This window comes from Jaculus jaculus, chromosome 1, assembly GCF_020740685.1.
Source record: "Jaculus jaculus isolate mJacJac1 chromosome 1, mJacJac1.mat.Y.cur, whole genome shotgun sequence".
NCBI classification, from domain to species: Eukaryota; Metazoa; Chordata; class Mammalia; order Rodentia; family Dipodidae; genus Jaculus; species Jaculus jaculus.
The window spans coordinates 331,868,491-331,885,108 of record NC_059102.1 but is presented as its reverse complement, the minus strand read 5'-3'; the positions used below and the strand labels follow the sequence as shown (position 1 = coordinate 331,885,108).

General features: G+C 49.8%; 1 protein-coding gene across 4 annotated transcripts in view; it reads right to left on the bottom strand.

The window, feature by feature from the left end:
* The window catches only part of Hhat (hedgehog acyltransferase), a 407,044-nt gene that overhangs the window by 270,594 nt on the left and 119,832 nt on the right, over window positions 1-16,618 (bottom strand). For all 4 annotated transcript variants that reach the window (XM_045141567.1, XM_045141568.1, XM_045141566.1 and 1 more), the window contains one exon: window positions 14,945-15,160. In XM_045141567.1, the coding sequence (XP_044997502.1) occupies window positions 14,945-15,160 (216 nt within the window). The remainder of the gene's footprint in view (window positions 1-14,944; window positions 15,161-16,618) is intronic.

Sequence of the window (16,618 nt, the reverse complement as noted above, 5' to 3'; positions counted from 1 at the left end):
TTAGGCAGAAGTATCCTGTGTGGTGGAGGATGCTGTGGCCAGGAGCCACAACTTGTTACAGGAAAGCCCAGTGACAGGAAGATGGCTCCAAGGGAGATGTAGGCCAGGGAAGACCCTGATGCCCCAAAACAACACCGGCTATTGCCAAGGTTCTTTAGTTGCCCACCAAAACTAAACAGTAATACCCTACTGATGAAGACACCATATGCCTTGATTGTAGGACACTGAGAAATTAAGCTGGAACAGAGCTGGAAGCCTCTTCCCTGCTGGCTAGCTGATGTAGTGCTAAAAAGTACTATGCAGCCAACTGGGGAAGAAAAGTTATCAAAGCCTTACCTAGCAGTGGACCCTAAAGACTACACAATAGGCCACCCAGGCAGGATGTATTCACTGTTGCAATTGTGGCATGACTTTATGGGGATAACCAAATGTTATCTGATTAGATTTAATGTCTGATTTCCGAAAGAAACTTTATGACTGGTATGAAAACCTAGTCAAAAAATGATGGTTGGTCGCCGGGCGTGGTGGCGCACGCCTTTAATCCCAGCACTCGGGAGGCAGAAGTAGGAGGATCGCCGTGAGTTCGAGGCCACCCTGAGACTACATAGTGAATTCCAGGTCAGCCTGAGCCAGAGTGAGACCCTGCCTCGAAAAAACCAAAAAAAAAAAAAAAAAATGATGGTTGGGAAGGTCATAGTCTGGGGGAGCCCTAGCCAAGCTGATTCTTGGCTGTTAAATGGATATGGTGCTCTCTAAATATTCATGTTTATGTCTACAGATAAGTACTATTCTCACTCTCAGTCAGAGAAGCTTCTTTTAGTAGATGGCGATAACTATTGAGGAGACTGAAGACTCACCAACGTGCTGAAAGTAGAGATGTCACAAAATGAGACATGTTTATCACACCCACCAAGACATGGCAACTACTGCAGTAGAGGTGGTGGAAAGAATATAAGATCCACAGGAAGGAAAGAAGTGCTTTAGAATGTCGTATTTTGAACAAAGAGTGGCCATTGCATTCCTGACCTCATATTAGCTACTGTTGCATGCACAATATTGGGTCTATCAACATGATTAAGAAAGGCAAAACAAGGACGTCAAAGTAGAAGAACTAGTTGGAAAAGAACAAGAGGTTATGTGGAAGGGGTATGGTGATGTAGAACACAGGAAAATCATGGGAGAGAATTACAATCAAAATGTGTTATGTATGTGCATGGAAATTATCAATAAAAAGATGAAAAAATAAAAGTACATAGGGAAATACAAACAAAAGAGAGTAGGCTGGAAGCTGGAAATGATAGGAAAAATTACGTATGTCTGTCGCTCTAACTTGCATAGCTTCTGAAATAAAGCAGAGTACTTGCAAATGGGAACAAGCATCCTCCGCACTACCAGACGAGAACATGAACTTTACACAGACCAAACCAAGATCGCACCTGTCATAAACCATGCAGATGTGTGAACCCAAGCAAGTTTCTTAACCTGTGTTTTGGTTTCCTCTTAAATAAAGTGAAAAATACTGGTGGTGATTAAATGGCTTAAAGTGTGTGGAGTACTGGGTGCAGCTCCTGGCGCATGAGCAGCCAGCATGAGCAGTCACAGACATTCTGAGGCAGCTTCTGCTACTTCCCGTGTAGCTCCTGACACATGAGCAGCCAGCACGAGCAGTGACATACATTCTGGGGCAGTTTCTGGTACTTCACCTGCAGCACCTGGCACATGAGCAGCCAGCAGTAGCAGTCACATACATTCTGAGGAAGCTTCTGGTACTTCCCGTGTAGCTCCTGGCACATGAGCAGCCAGCACAAACAGTCACATACATTCTGAGGCAGCTTCTGGTACTTCCCGTGTAGCCCCTGACGCATGAGCAGCCAGCACTAGCAGTCACATACATTCTGAGGCAGCTTCTGGTACTTCCCGTGTAGCTCCGGGCACATGAGCAGCCAGCACGAACAGTCACATACATTCTGAGGCACCTTCTGGTACTTCCCGTGTAGCCCCTGACGCATGAGCAGCCAGCACTAGCAGTCACATACATTCTGAGGCAGCCTCTGGTACTTCCCGTGTATCTCCGGGCGCATGAGCAGCCAGCAGTAGCAGTCACATACATTCTGAGGCAGCTTCTGGTACTTCCCATGTAGCTCCAGGCAAATGAGCAGCCAGCACGAACAGTCACATACATTCTGAGGCAGCTACTGGTACTTCCCATGTAGCTCCTGGCACATGAGCAGCCAGCACGAGCAGTCACATACATTCTGACGCAGCTTCTGGTACTTCCCGTGTAGCTCCTGGCACATGAGCAGCCAGCAGTAGCAGTCACATACATTCTGAGGCACCTTCTGGTACTTCCCGTGTAGCTCCTGACACATGAGCAGCCAGCACGAGCAGTGACATACATTCTGAGGCAGTTTCTGGTACTTCACCTGCAGCACCTGGCACATGAGCAGCCAGCACGAGCAGTCACACACATTCTGAGGCAGCTTCTGGTACTTCCCATGTAGCTCCTGGCACATGAGCACCCAGCACCAGCAGTCACATACATTCTGAGGCAGCTTCTGGTACTCCCACTGTAGCTCCTGGCACATGAGCAGACAGCATGAGCAGTCACAGACATTCTGAGGCAGATTCTGGTACTTCCCGTGTAGCCCCTGACACATGAGCAGCCAGCACTAGCAGTCACATACATTCTGAGGCAGCCTCTGGTACTTCCCGTGTATCTCCGGGCGCATGAGCAGCCAGCAGTAGCAGTCACATACATTCTGAGGCAGCTTCTGGTACTTCCCATGTAGCTCCGGGCACATGAGCAGCCAGCACGAGCAGTCACATACATTCTGAGGCAGCTACTGGTACTTCTCGTGTAGCTCCTGGCACATGAGCAGCCAGCAGTAGCAGTCACATACATTCTGAGGCAGCTTCTGGTACTTCCCGTGTAGCTCCTGGCTCATGAGCAGCCAGTACAAGCAGTCACATACATTCTGAGGCAGCTTCTGGTACTTCCCGTGTAGATTCTGGCACATGAGCAGCCAGCACCAGCAGTCACATACATTCTGAGGCACCTTCTGGTACTTCCCGTCTAGCTCCTGGCGCATGAGCAGCCAGCAGTAGCAGTCACATACATTCTGAGGCAGCTTCTGGTACTTCCCGTGTAGCTCCTGACACATGAGCAGCCAGCACGAGCAGTCACATACATTCTGAGGCAGCTTCTGGTACTTCCTGTCTAGCTCCTGGCACAAGAGCAGCCAGCAGTAGCAGTCACATACATTCTGAGGCAGCTTCTGGTACTTCCCGTGTAGCTCCTGGCACATGAGCAGCCAGCAGTAGCAGTCACATACATTCTGAGGCAGCTACTGGTACTTCCCGTGCAGAACCTGGCACATAAGCAGCCAGCACGAGCAGTCACATACATTCTGAGGCAGCCTCTGGTACTTCCCGTGTATCTCCTGGCACCTGAGCAGCCAGCACCAGCAGTCACATACATTCTGAGGCAGCTTCTGGTACTTCCCGTCTAGCTCCTGGCACATGAGCAGCCAGCACCAGCAGTCACATACATTCTGAGGCAGCTACTGGTACTTCCCGTGTAGCTCCTGTCGCATGTGCAGCCAGCACGAGCAGTCACATACATTTTGAGGCAGCTTCTGGTACTTCCCGTGTAGCTCCTGGCACATGAGCAGCCAGCACGAGCAGTCACATACATTCTGAGGCAGCTTCTGGTACTTCCCGTGCAGCACCTGGCACATGAGCAGCCAGCACCAGCAGCCACATACATTCTGAGGGAGCTTCTGGTACTTCCCATGTAGCACCTGGCACATGAGCAGCCAGCACCAGCCGTCACATACATTCTGAGGCAGCTTCTGGTACTTCCCGTGTAGCTCCTGGCGCATGAGCAGCCAGCACGAGCAGTCACATACATTCTGAGGCAGCTTCTGGTACTTCCCGTGTAGCTCCTGGCGCATGAGCAGCCAGCACCAGCAGTCACATACATTCTGAGGCAGCTTCTGGTACTCCCACTGTAGCTCCTGGCGCATGAGCAGCCAGCACGAGCAGTCACATACATTCTGAGGCAGCTTCTGGTACTTCCCGTGTAGCCCCTGACGCATGAGCAGCCAGCACTAGCAGTCACATACATTCTGAGGCAGCTTCTGGTACTTCCCGTGTAGCTCCGGGCACATGAGCAGCCAGCACGAACAGTCACATACATTCTGAGGCACCTTCTGGTACTTCCCGTGTAGCCCCTGACGCATGAGCAGCCAGCACTAGCAGTCACATACATTCTGAGGCAGTTTCTGGTACTTCACCTGCAGCACCTGGCACATGAGCAGCCAGCACGAGCAGTCACATACATTCTGAGGCAGCCTCTGGTACTTCCCATGTATCTCCTCGCACATGAGCAGCCAGCAGTAGCAATCACATACATTCTGAGGCAGCTTCTGGTACTTCCCGTGTAGCTCCTGGCACATGAGCAGCCAGCAGTAGCAATCACATACATTCTGAGGCAGCTTCTGGTACTTCCCGTGTAGCTCCTGGCACATGAGCAGCCAGCACCAGCAGTCACATACATTCTGAGGCAGCTTCTGGTACTTCCCGTGTAGCTCCTGGCACCTGAGCAGCCAGCACCAGCAGTCACATACATTCTGAGGCAGCTTCTGGTACTTCCCGTCTAGCTCCTGGCACATGAGCAGCCAGCACGAGCAGTCACATACATTCTGAGGCAGCTTTTGGTACTTCCAGTGTAGCTCCTGTCGCATGTGCAGCCAGCACGAGCAGTCACATACATTTTGAGGCAGCTTCTGGTACTTCCCGTGTAGCTCCTGGCACATGAGCAGCCAGCAGTAGCAGTCACATACATTCTGAGGCAGCGTCAGGTACTTCCCGTGCAGCACCTGGCACATGAGCAGCCAGCACCAGCAGCCACATACATTCTGAGGGAGCTACTGGTACTTCCCGTGCAGCACCTGGCACATGAGCAGCCAGCACCAGCCGTCACATACATTCTGAGGCAGCTTCTGGTACTTCCCATGCAGAGCTCCAGGATGCCAGCTACAGGATAATGTTAGAGTCCATGCCAACTTCCAGTTTGGACAGGTTATGCCTGACAGCAACAAGCCTGCTCATCACTAGACCACTGCATCTACATGTGCACCACTGGACCACTGCATACATAGGCACATCACTGGAACACTGCATCTGTACTGCATCCACATGCATATCACTGGAAAACTGCATGTATGTGGTGCATCACTGGACCACTGCACCCACATGAATTGTTGGAAAACTACATCTGCATGTTCATCACTGGACCACTACACCCAATGCACATCACTGGAAAACTGCATCTACTTGTGCACCACTGGACCACTACATCTGCATGCTCACTGTTGGAACACTGCATCCACCTCACTGGAACACTGCATCTGCATGTTCATCACAATCACTGCATCCACATGCACATCACTGGACCACTGCATCCACTGTGTGGGCACCTATGCCTGCCAGTTACTATCAGTTTTTTAACAGAAGAGAAAGATAATGGAAAGAACCCTATGATGGTTAGTATTGACAACTTGACCATTTCTAGAATCACCCAAGAGAAAAACTTCTGGCATGCCTGTGAGGGGATTTCTAGATAGGGTTAAATGAGGTTGGAAGACCCACCCTAGCTGTCTGAAGCACCAGTCCATGGGCTGATGGACTAGAAAGGAGAAAGCAAGGCGAGTGGCAGCACTCATCTCCACTTCCTGACTGCAGATGCCATGTGCCCACCCCATTCCTGCTGCCTGTACTTCCCACCATGATGGTCCGTGCCGCCCCCTCCCCCCACTCCTGCTGCCTGGACTTCCCACCATGATGGGCTGTGCCGCCCCCTCCCCCCACTCCTGCTGCCTTGACTTCCCACCATGATGGTTCTGTGCTGCCCCTCCCCCACCTGCTGCCTGGACTTCCCACCATGATGGTCCTGTGCCACCCCCTCCCCTCCCTGCTGCCTGGACTTCCCACCATGATGGGCTGTGCTTTCAAGCTGTGAGCTGAAACCAACCCGTCCTTCCTTAAGCTGATTTTGCCTCATATTCTGTCTATCTTAGTAACCATCTATTTTGGTCACGATCCACGTGGTCCTGGTCCAGGTCTTTGTTCTAGAAGACAAGCACCTGGTTCCCTCTGGACTCTGACTCTCGCCTATAATGTCACCACATGAGGACACTGAGAGAAGACATTCTGTAAGCCAGACACTAAATATGCTGGTGCCTTCACTGCAAATTTCACCTGGAACTTGCCAAGCTGGAGAAGTATGAGAATCAATCAACTGCTATCATTTACACACCACTGATGGCATTCTGCTCTAGCACATGGCATCATAAGTCGGTGAAGGCTATAAAAGTTCACGCCAAGGCAACCAACAGACCATGGGGAAAGTGGCTGTAAACAGTGGACACACCTTTCCTGCTGCCCCACTCACATGCAGAAGCAAGCTGTCTGGACAACTGTGATAATAGCCTCAAAAGTAGCATTGGCAGAAAACAATCAATACAACTAGACTGTCCAGTTTTGAGCATCTGCCCCCATCCCTGGAGACCAGCCTGCAGCTGGGATCTCAGAGCCCTGCCAGGTACAGCCCTGTCCTCAGTCTGGGAAATACAGACAACAGCCGGGTTCCTACCCTGCTGGGCTGTCACCATTACCTTCATGTTGCTGGGACAAAAAGGCCTAACAGGGTTTGTTTCCAAATACAGTTTTAAGGTTTCAAAGTTTCATCATGGCAGAAATAGACAGCAGGCCATCACATCTTGTCACATAGGCAGGAAGAAAGTAGAGTGACCTGAGTGTAACAAGCAGGGCTGGGCTAAAAAGCCCCAAGGCCCACCCCCAGTAACACATTTCCTCCAGCAAGGCTCCACTTCCCAGAAATTCCACAACTTTCCCAAGCAGCACCACCAGGTGGGGATTAGGTCTTCACAACATGAAGCTATGGGGGACTTTTTTTTTTTTTCTTTTTTTTTTTAACGTAGGGTCTGACTCTAGCTCACGCTGACCTGGAATTTACTCTGGAGTCCCTTGAGTGGCCTTGAACTCTTGGTGATCCTCCTCCTACTTCTGCCTCCCTAGAGGTGTGCACTACCATGCCCAGTGACATTTTAAAATTCTACCCACCACTTGAGCAATCCAGAAAATGTATCTCTCCAACTGCCTCTCAGCAAACGGCCATCACACCTCCAGGACAAGTGAGAGTCCTCCTGGCCCTATCCATGCCACACAGAATTCAAAATGACACAAACAAACATCCGTGATGAACAGCTCAACCGTGAGGTCCACAGTGTGGCAGGTTGGCTTCTTTTTTTTCCAATCTATTTTATTTATTTATTCATTTGAGAGTGAAAGGCCCAAGAATTCAGAAGCCCAGAAATACTATCATGCTCCAAAGGGAGCTTAAATGGGCCCCTGCATACCTCAAACTCCAGGCTTTACTCTCTGTTGGAAGCAAATAAAGAATCCCTCTTCTCATTATATCAGAGCCCACTCCTAATATAAAACTAGGTAAAAAAGGCATGAGATAGCCCTCAAGGATGGGAAATCAGTAATGAAGTGAACCACTTATTTGGTTTCTGTAAATAGCCTGCACCATAAGCCTTAATAGCCCACACCGTAAGCCTTAGTAGCCCGCACCATAAGCCGTAGCAGCCTGCCTCAGACCACCAAGGTCATAGGAGACTGATACCACACTCTGCTACTCCCACCCAAGGACCTGCGCAAATGCTGACCACCAAGGTCATAGGAGACTGATTGGTCCACAAGGGACTTGAACAAATTAAACTAATTGGCTTAGAAACTATGGAATGGCACAAACTGACTGGCTCGCACCCCGCGGGCTCCTGATGTTAAAAAAAAAATGATTGGTCTAATGCACAGGCTTTGTTAGAAACCCTATAAAAACTGTCCCGTTCCTGCATTCGGGGCTCTGCAGTCCTCTACCCCTGTGAGGTGTACGACTGTGGGCCCCAGCGCGCTTGGAATAAAATCCTCTTGCAGTTTGCATCAAGACCGCTTCTCGTGAGTGATTTGGGGTGTCGCCATATCCGGGCAGAGCGTGGGGTCCCCATCTTGGGGTTCCTTCAAGAGAAAGAGGCAGAGAGAGAGAGAAAGAGGGAAAATAGGTGTGCCAGGGCCTACAGCCACTGAAAATGAACTCCAGACACATGTTCCCCCTTGTGCATCTGGTTTACGTGAGCTCTGGAGAATCAAATTGGGATCCTTTGGCTTTGCAGGCAAATGCCTTAACCACTAAGCCATCTCTCCAGCCCCAGACTGGTTTCTTCATGACAGCATGCCTGCTTCCCAAGGCATTCTTCTTTCCCTACCATTTTTTTTTTAATTTTTATTTATTTATTTATTTGAGAGTGACAGACACAGAGAGAAAGACAGATAGAGGGAGAGAGAGAGAATGGGCGCGCCAGGGCTTCCAGCCTCTGCAAACGAACTCCAGACGCATGCGCCCCCTTGTGCATCTGGCTAATGTGGGACCTGGGGAACCGAGCCTCGAACCGGGGTCCTTAGGCTTCACAGGCAAGCGCTTAACCGCTAAGCCATCTCTCCAGCCCTTTCCCTACCATTTTAACTCTGTGTCACCATAGGACAGAACTAAGAGGCTGGGCTTCCCCTACAACACTCCCTTTTGATGTGGATGTAATAGAAATGCAGATTCCTGGGCTGGAAGATAGCTCAGTCAGAAAGGACCGGTCTTGCAAGCACAGGGAGCTGAGTTCAATCCAGCCCTCACGTAAAATAAGACAGTGTAACAGAATTGGAGAAGTAAAGACAGGGAGATACCTGGGAGTCACTGGCCAGCCACTTTTTCAGAAGTAAAAGACCCTGTCGAGGGCTGGAGAGATGGCTTAGCGGTTAAGCGCTTGCCTATGAAGCCTAAGGACCCCGGTTCGAGGCTCGGTTCCCCAGGTCCCACGTAGCCAGATGCACAAGGGGGCGCACGTGTCTGGAGTTCGGTTGCAGTGGCTGGAAGCCCTGGCGTGCCCATTCTCTCTCTCCCTCTACCTGTCTTTCTCTCTCTGTCTGTCGCTCTCAAATAAATAAATAAATAAAAATATTAAAAAAAAAAAAGACCCTGTCGAAGGAAGGAAGGAAGGGAGGAAGGGAGGGAGGGAGGGAGGGAGGGAGGGAGGAAGGAAGGAAGGAAGGGGCGAGCCAGCCAGGTATAGTGGCTCATGCTTGTAATCCCAGCATTTAGGAGAATCACTGTGAGTTCAAGGCCAGCCTGGGCTACAAAAATGAGTTCCAAGTCAGCCTGAGTTAGAGTGAGAACCTGCCTAAAAAAAAAAAAAAAAGTGGATAGTGCGTGAGGAACGATACCTGAGATTGTACTCTGACCTGTACATACACACCCACATGCACATGCACACCTGCACACATACGTGAACACAGGCATGTACACACACACACACATACACACACAATTCAGATTCCTTAATTGCACAAGCACACCCAAGGAAAAGGAAGCTATCCAACTGCTCATTCTATTTGCTCTTACGTAAAAAGAGATGACTTCTCTTAGAAAGAGAAGGTGTGTGTGACAGTCCACTTAAACCTTCCATCTACTGGCAATGCTTTTATTCTAAAAAGGTCAGCACCTGCCCCCTTCCATGCAGCAGGAGGAACATTGTCCATGCCACCTGGAGCTTGGCCTCCTGCAGGCTGCTCTTTCTCAGCATGAAAATCATCCATTTGAGGCATTTCCACCAGGGGACTGTCAACCTAAGACCACAGGAAATTGCCATCGTGGGAATTTCAAGTTCAGGCTACACTGAAAAATACACATTAACTCATCTGCCAAGTGCATTTTGAAATGCATTATATTTTAAAAATCTCATTTCATGCAAATTACATAAAAGGGAATATCGAAGCTTTTCTCTCTCCTTCAAAGATACTCGGAAGATTGACGATGACAATTCTCAGAGATGAAAGGTTCATTCCCTCACACACGAGTCATGTCTGTCTGAAAGCAGCAGACAAAAGCCTTCCCTGGAGCCAGTTACTCCACCAGCCCTCTGTGGGGCTTCTGTCTGCAAGGTCCAAGGGCATGCCTGCCTCGTGTGTATTCCATCAGAGTGGGGAGGGGTCTTATTCTGGGTCTCATATATTCCAGACTAGCCATGAACACACTATATAGCCGAGGATGACCTTGAACTTCTGATCCTCCTGCCTGCATCAGAGAGCTGGGGTTGCAGGCATGTGCCACCACACATGGTTTAAGTGGTGCTGGGGACTGAACTCAAGGCCTCATGCAGGCTAGGCAAGCACTTTACCGCCTGAGCCACACTCCCGGCCCAGGGCTCATGTCTGTTTTCTGTCCGCCCAACTTGTACTCCATGAGCCTCTCTGCGTCCATCTCCTCATGTGCACAGTGGTAATAAGCCTTTCTGCCATAGGGTCTGAGTGGGAAATGAGTTGGAACTTGCAAAGCTGGCTCAAGTAAGCAATCATTTTTGATCCTTACTACACTGTGTATTACTGCAGATCCGAGATCTCTGGAATAAGGCACTGTCACCTTCAACAGCACCTCTGCGACACTGAGCTGCCCAGCCCCCACCAGCTACTCCTGGCTGGGCTCATCTGCCTGCCTGACCTCATCCCTTTTTAAGCAAAGGGAACCAGCACACTGACCTCTTCAGAGCCAAAGGGTGGCCACTACCCAGGAAGAGCACCCAACTACCTCCCCCCAGAATGGACACCAAGGGCCTTGGGTCTGACCCTGGAATCCCCAGTACTTCTGTCTAACTATATGGGCAGTAATAACCACGATGAATACTGTATGGGATCTGTGTCAGGTCTCACTACCCTCTTAGAACTGATTCATCCCCGCAACAATCAGGTGAGGGAAATGCTGCCAATCCTCCCATTTCACAGGTAAGGAAACCAAAGCTCCAGTGTGGTAGTTCTCCAAAGCAGAGTGGGAATTCAAACCCAGGGAGTTGGGATCCAGGCCTTGCTGTCAACCTCCCTGTGGAGCTCCCTTCTTGCACACTCACTCTCCACAGAGGGGGAGCACAGGTGCTGGAGCCCGCCACTCAGGTTACCGTCCATGCTCAGCCCAGCCCGTGCGGGGAGTTAACTTGCTCAGAGAGAGAGCAGAGATGCGAGGCTCCGAGCTAAGCAGGCTGTCCCGCGTGCCTAGAATCCTGCTTGACTCCAGACTGGCTCAGGGCTGGCGTGGAAGATGAGCAGGGGAGGCCCGTGCGCCTGTCACTCTAAGTGTCGTCAATGGCATCAAAGGCAAGACACTGACACCCTGCAGCAGGTGAAGCTTATCTGTTAATGGCCGAGAGTGCAAACTTCAACACTTTCTTCTTTTTGTTTTTATTTTTATTTTGGTTTTTTTCTTTTGAGGCGGGGTCTCACTCTAGCCAGGCTGACTGTAATTCATTATAGAGTCTCAGGGTGGCCTCGAACTCATGGTGATCTCCTACCTCTGCCTCCTGAGTGCTGGGATTAAAGGCGTGCGCCACCATGCCAGCCTTCAACACTTGCTTACAGGGACACCTCTTCTGTACGCCCTCCTTTGTGAATGCAGGTGTATGGGCTAAAAATTGGGGAGAAAGATGCCTTCTCCAGGGGTGTGCCTCTCTCCACCACTTAGCCTGTCAGAATCCCACCTGGAGAGGCTTGTCCCTCAGGGTTGGTTTCCACGTGGGCCACTGCTGCCCTCTGCTGGTGAGGCCTCTGCTCCTCATTGGCATTCCCAACAACCCTTGCAGGGTTCACCCCCGCCCCCTCCAAGCCCTTCCTCCTAGTTGAGTGTCTCAATTGAACAGCACCTCTCTTCCCACCAGAGGTGAATACTCCACGGGCACCCTTAGCAACTATAAAAAAACACCTGGCTTTTTATGTATCATTTATTTTCTCCTGCGGCTTGCTGATTTTTTTTCCCCTTTTCTACAGATTTTTTCATGAATACTCTCAGACCACAGAGAAAGGTTTGAATATGTCTTCCCCAGGTCCCCACTGTCAGCACTGGCTCACCAGGTGGAAATGGGTAAAAAAGCAGGAAGACATCAGGGGAACCCGAGCTTCCTCAGTTTGACCCCTCCCCCCTACGCATACATCCCTACCCATCACCATTCTCTTCCCCAGAAAACAATGACAGCTGCAGAGTGGGGACAGTTGTAGTTTTACGCCCCGTGTAGAGAGCTGACCATAGGCCTCCATGATTCCTGTTGGGCCCTAAAGGGTGCTATTTGAAGGAAGAGACGTAAAATAAAAAGAGTGATGACTTTGCATCCTAACAAAGTGCAGATCCCCCAGGGCAGAGCTCCTTACGGATATGACGCAGTTAGGAAAATAATTTGTTTCCTCCTAATAGCCTTAGTCTGCTTCTTTGAGAATTACTGTTGTCCCTGGGGGAGAAAGGGATTGATGTTTAGTCCAGAAGTTATTGGCTGGAAAGTTGGGAAGGATCCAAAGTTCACAACGTCAAGGAAGCTGTACAAGAAACAAAATGTGGCGGTCTGAACCCGCCACGTCCTGCACTGACCCCTCGCTCCTCTGAGGAACTCGGGCTGCTGGTCGTCAGCCTGCAGCGAGCCCAGGACCCTCCGCAGGGCCTGGCAAGCCGGGGCGTCTGCACTGTAGCAAGTCTCTGGTGGTGCTGCTACGGCCCAAGCAGGGTCCACAGCGGAAGAACCGCTGGGTCAGGCCAGCTGCCCTCTGTCCTCACTAGTGCACATGCGCAGCAGTCCATATACAATAATCCAAAATTATTTCACTCTACAGCCCTGGATGGTCTTGAACTCCAGGCATTCCACCTACCTCAGCCTCCAGAGTGTTGGGATCAAAGGTGTGAGCCACCATGCCCAACTTCCAAAACTATTGCAAATGCAAATCCCAAATTGCTTCATGACAAAAGAGCGATTCCAAATAACCACACCAAGTACAAGAAAACAGTGGCAAGCCCACCTCTGCCCAGTCTTGGTGTCACTCGATATCTAGATGGGGGTTGTGACACGCCCTCATTGCTGCAATGTAAATATCCTTTTGAACGAGTGTGTAACAGTGGCATCCTTAAGACCATGTCAGTGATTCCCAAGAGCCCTCCTCCTTCCTCAGAGAGCCACAGAAGTTCACGGTACTGCTGTGGCCTCGTGCTTTGAACTGTGGTCCCAGGCCTGTGCATACACTGTATGTGCGTGTGTGTGTGTGTGTGCAGCAGGTGTGCATGTGTGTGCTGTGCATGTGTCTGCACATGCTATTCTCTCCTCCATCAAGACCCTTTTGCTTTGGGGATGTCTCTTGGGAAGCCGTGATTACTAACACCTGAAGTATGTCTCAGGAGACCAACTGTGGCTGGGGGAGGGTGAGAAAGGAGCACTGGGAAGGCCCTGGCTGTCCGGAAAAGCAGGCACCCATGCCCCAACACTCTGGTCGCCCATGCACATCCTTCCACTCCACGCTGTCTGCTCACCTCAACCCCCAGCAGTCCTCAGGCTGCCCGTGGCTGCTTTGCAAGCAGTGTGTGCCTGAGAAGAGAAACCTGCCATTTGCCCAGCAACAAACGCAGTTTCTCTCCCCAGTTTTACATCATCACAAGCAAGCTTCCTCTCTCCCTGGGCCTTCCCCACGGTGGATACCAACTTGCAAACCTTCATGGAGCCAGTTAAGAACTAGGTAGCCACAGGCCATCAAGAATCAGGGCCCCTCCAGTGAGCACAAAGGAGACAGCCCACCCCTTTCTGGGAATGTGTTTGTCCTAAACCTCACCTATCATTGAAAACTCCAGACAGAAGCCGGGCATGGTGGCACATGCTTTTAATCAGGAGGCAGAGGTAGGAGAATCACCGTGAGTTCAAGGCCACCCTGAGGCTCCATAGTGAATTCCAGACCAGCCTGGGCTAGGGTGAGACCCTACCTAGAAAAAAAAAAAAAAAACAACTGCAGACAGCTCACAGTGTGTGCTGTAAGCGGGGCGCTCACATCGCGAGGCAGAGGCAGAGCCGCAGCAGCACCTCCCAAACCTTTCCTACCACCTCTTCGCAGCAGAGATGTTTACTTGCCTCCAGGCACATGGGTATACAGGAATACAAAGCCAACATTTACTGATAATAAATCATAAGTATATCTCTTTTAAAATAAATACTTGAATACATAAAGTTTTACCATTTATTAACAACCAAAGCAAATTTGTATACTAATAAGATGATGTGCTTATTTTTTACATAAAGAATGAAATCTTAACTGAGTATTTCATATTATAGGGCACATGACATCTTCAGTGTTGTTCAGAGACTCCCACTTCTCATGAATACATAGAACAAATGGTAGAAGTAAGTTTACGGTCACTTCAGAAACTGTTGAAAATTCTAATCTAATCCCAGCCAAAATTAATGTAATGATTTTTTTCTTAGGAAACTCAAATCAGAAATTTGAACGGCAGTTTCTAAAATTAAACATTCTAACAGCATATAATTTAAAGGTATATTAATTTAATACTTGCATGCTAAGGAATGATGGTAAGAAAATAGTTTAAAAAAAAAGTCTTTGTTTTCTGCAAGTAAACCATGATGTTTCTGTAAGGGCAAAAAGCTTTGTGTGTACTGTAAAAACACTGTGGTGCACAAGGGCCAACGGGCTCGAATCCGAGCCTGGGTATGAGGAGCACCATTCATTGCACTGCATGGCAAGATGGCATGCTCCATGCCCACTGCACACGTTCACAACCAAGCGGCATTGAAGGTACGACAACGCAGGCAAGCCCTGTCAGAAACAACTCCATTCACTACAAGTTTGATTTTAAATTAATCTCGGCTCGCGGTACGTTCAGAAGTCTTTTACTGTTGTCAATTTTTCCATCTCCCCTACTCAGTTACATGACCTCATATGGGGTCATGACCCACAATCTAAGAAACAATGACCTGCTCAACCCTAACCCAGGCCCCAGAGGCCTTACCTGGGTGAAGAACTCTGGGAAGTTGAGGATGGGCCCGTTGTGGAAGACGGGGTAATAGAAGACGTAGGCCAGCATCCAGGGCAAGGAGCAGGCGGCCCGCTTGGCCGGCAGCTGCTGCTGGCAGAGCTCGAGGCTGAAGCTGGTATAGTACAGGCAGCGAACTGTCAGCGTGAACTGCAAGAGGAAGTACTCATTCTCCGTCGTGTACCACGTCCTCTGCAAAGCAATGCAGGAAACAGTGTGAATGAGGAGAAGGCATCTGCTCCGGGCACAGGAGCAGACCGGCACGGTCACTCTGAGAAGCTCAGGGGAGACTGCTTCCTCCAAAGAGAAGCTGCTTGGGAAGGGCGGGAGAACCAAGAGTGCGGAGACAGCGAGGGCTGGGGTGCAGCCTGCACTCAGCGTGCTGAGGCTCTGGCCCCAGCTCCTAGCACTAAGAAAAGCTTCACAGATGCATCTATGATAAGTGGGGAAGAAGAGAATGGGCCAGGGTTTTCCTGGGTGTGCAGCTATGAGACCCACCCAGGCATAACATAGAGACTGGGTAATCCACTGTGCCCCTTCTGTAATTCTGATGACAGGAGGGGCTGCTGAACATCCCGGGAGGTTTCTGACTTCCATGTAACTCTCCTCTTGCTCTTCTGTTATTACTTCATATTCACTTTAGTTGAGACCTATGTTAAGTCAAACTTCTGAGAGTAAGAGGTCTCTGTAAGCAAGTGCCTTTAACTACCCAGCCATTCCCCCAGCCCACAGTGTCTGAAACAGAGGCTTTTATTGGGCAGCTGCAGATGTTAGCCTAAAGTTAAAGAAGCAGAAGGCTCGCTTGTAATATCAGCACTTGGGAGGCTGACGTGGGAGGATCTCAAATTCAAGATCAGTCTGAGATACACAGTGACACTCTACCTCAAATATAAACTAACAGGACTAGGGATATAGCTCAGTTTTGTAAAGTGCTTGCCCCCAAGCATGGGGACCTAAGTTTGATCCCCAGTACCCATGTGAAGTGCCAAGTATGGTGGCATGTGCCTGTAAGCACAAGTTTGGGGAGGTAGAGAGAGAAGGATCCCTGGGGCTTATTGGCCAGCCGGCCTCACTGCTGAGTTCCAGGCCAAAGAAACTTTGTCTGATGGATGGAATTCCTGGAGACGACACAGGCAGCTGTCTTCTGGCCTACACACACACACGCAGGCATGCACACACACATACACACACACGCATGCAAAGAAATTAAAGAGAGAAAGGAAAGAAGGAAGCGAGCAAAGGAAGGGAAGAAAGGAGGGAAGGAGAGAGGGAAGGAAGGAGAAGGGGAAAAAAAGAGAAGGAAAAGAAAGAGGGAGGGAAGATGGGAAGGCTGGGAACAAAGCTTATTTGATAGCTGGCCTGCATGGAACTCTGGGTTCAATCCCTAGCACTATATAAAATGGATGCGGTGCCATCCATCTGCAATCCCAGCATTTGGTAGGTAAAGTCAGGAGGGTTAGCGAATCAAGGTCATACTCAGCTACATAGCAAGTTCAAGGCTAGCCTGGGATACAAGAGACAAACAAACCAGCCCAGGACAAGTTCCCTAGGATACCAGAAGCATGGCCAGACATCGATTAGGAAAATATCCACCAACCCTAAAGAGCCGGGATGTTTTGTACAGAAACTTCAGAGGAGACAATGTAAATA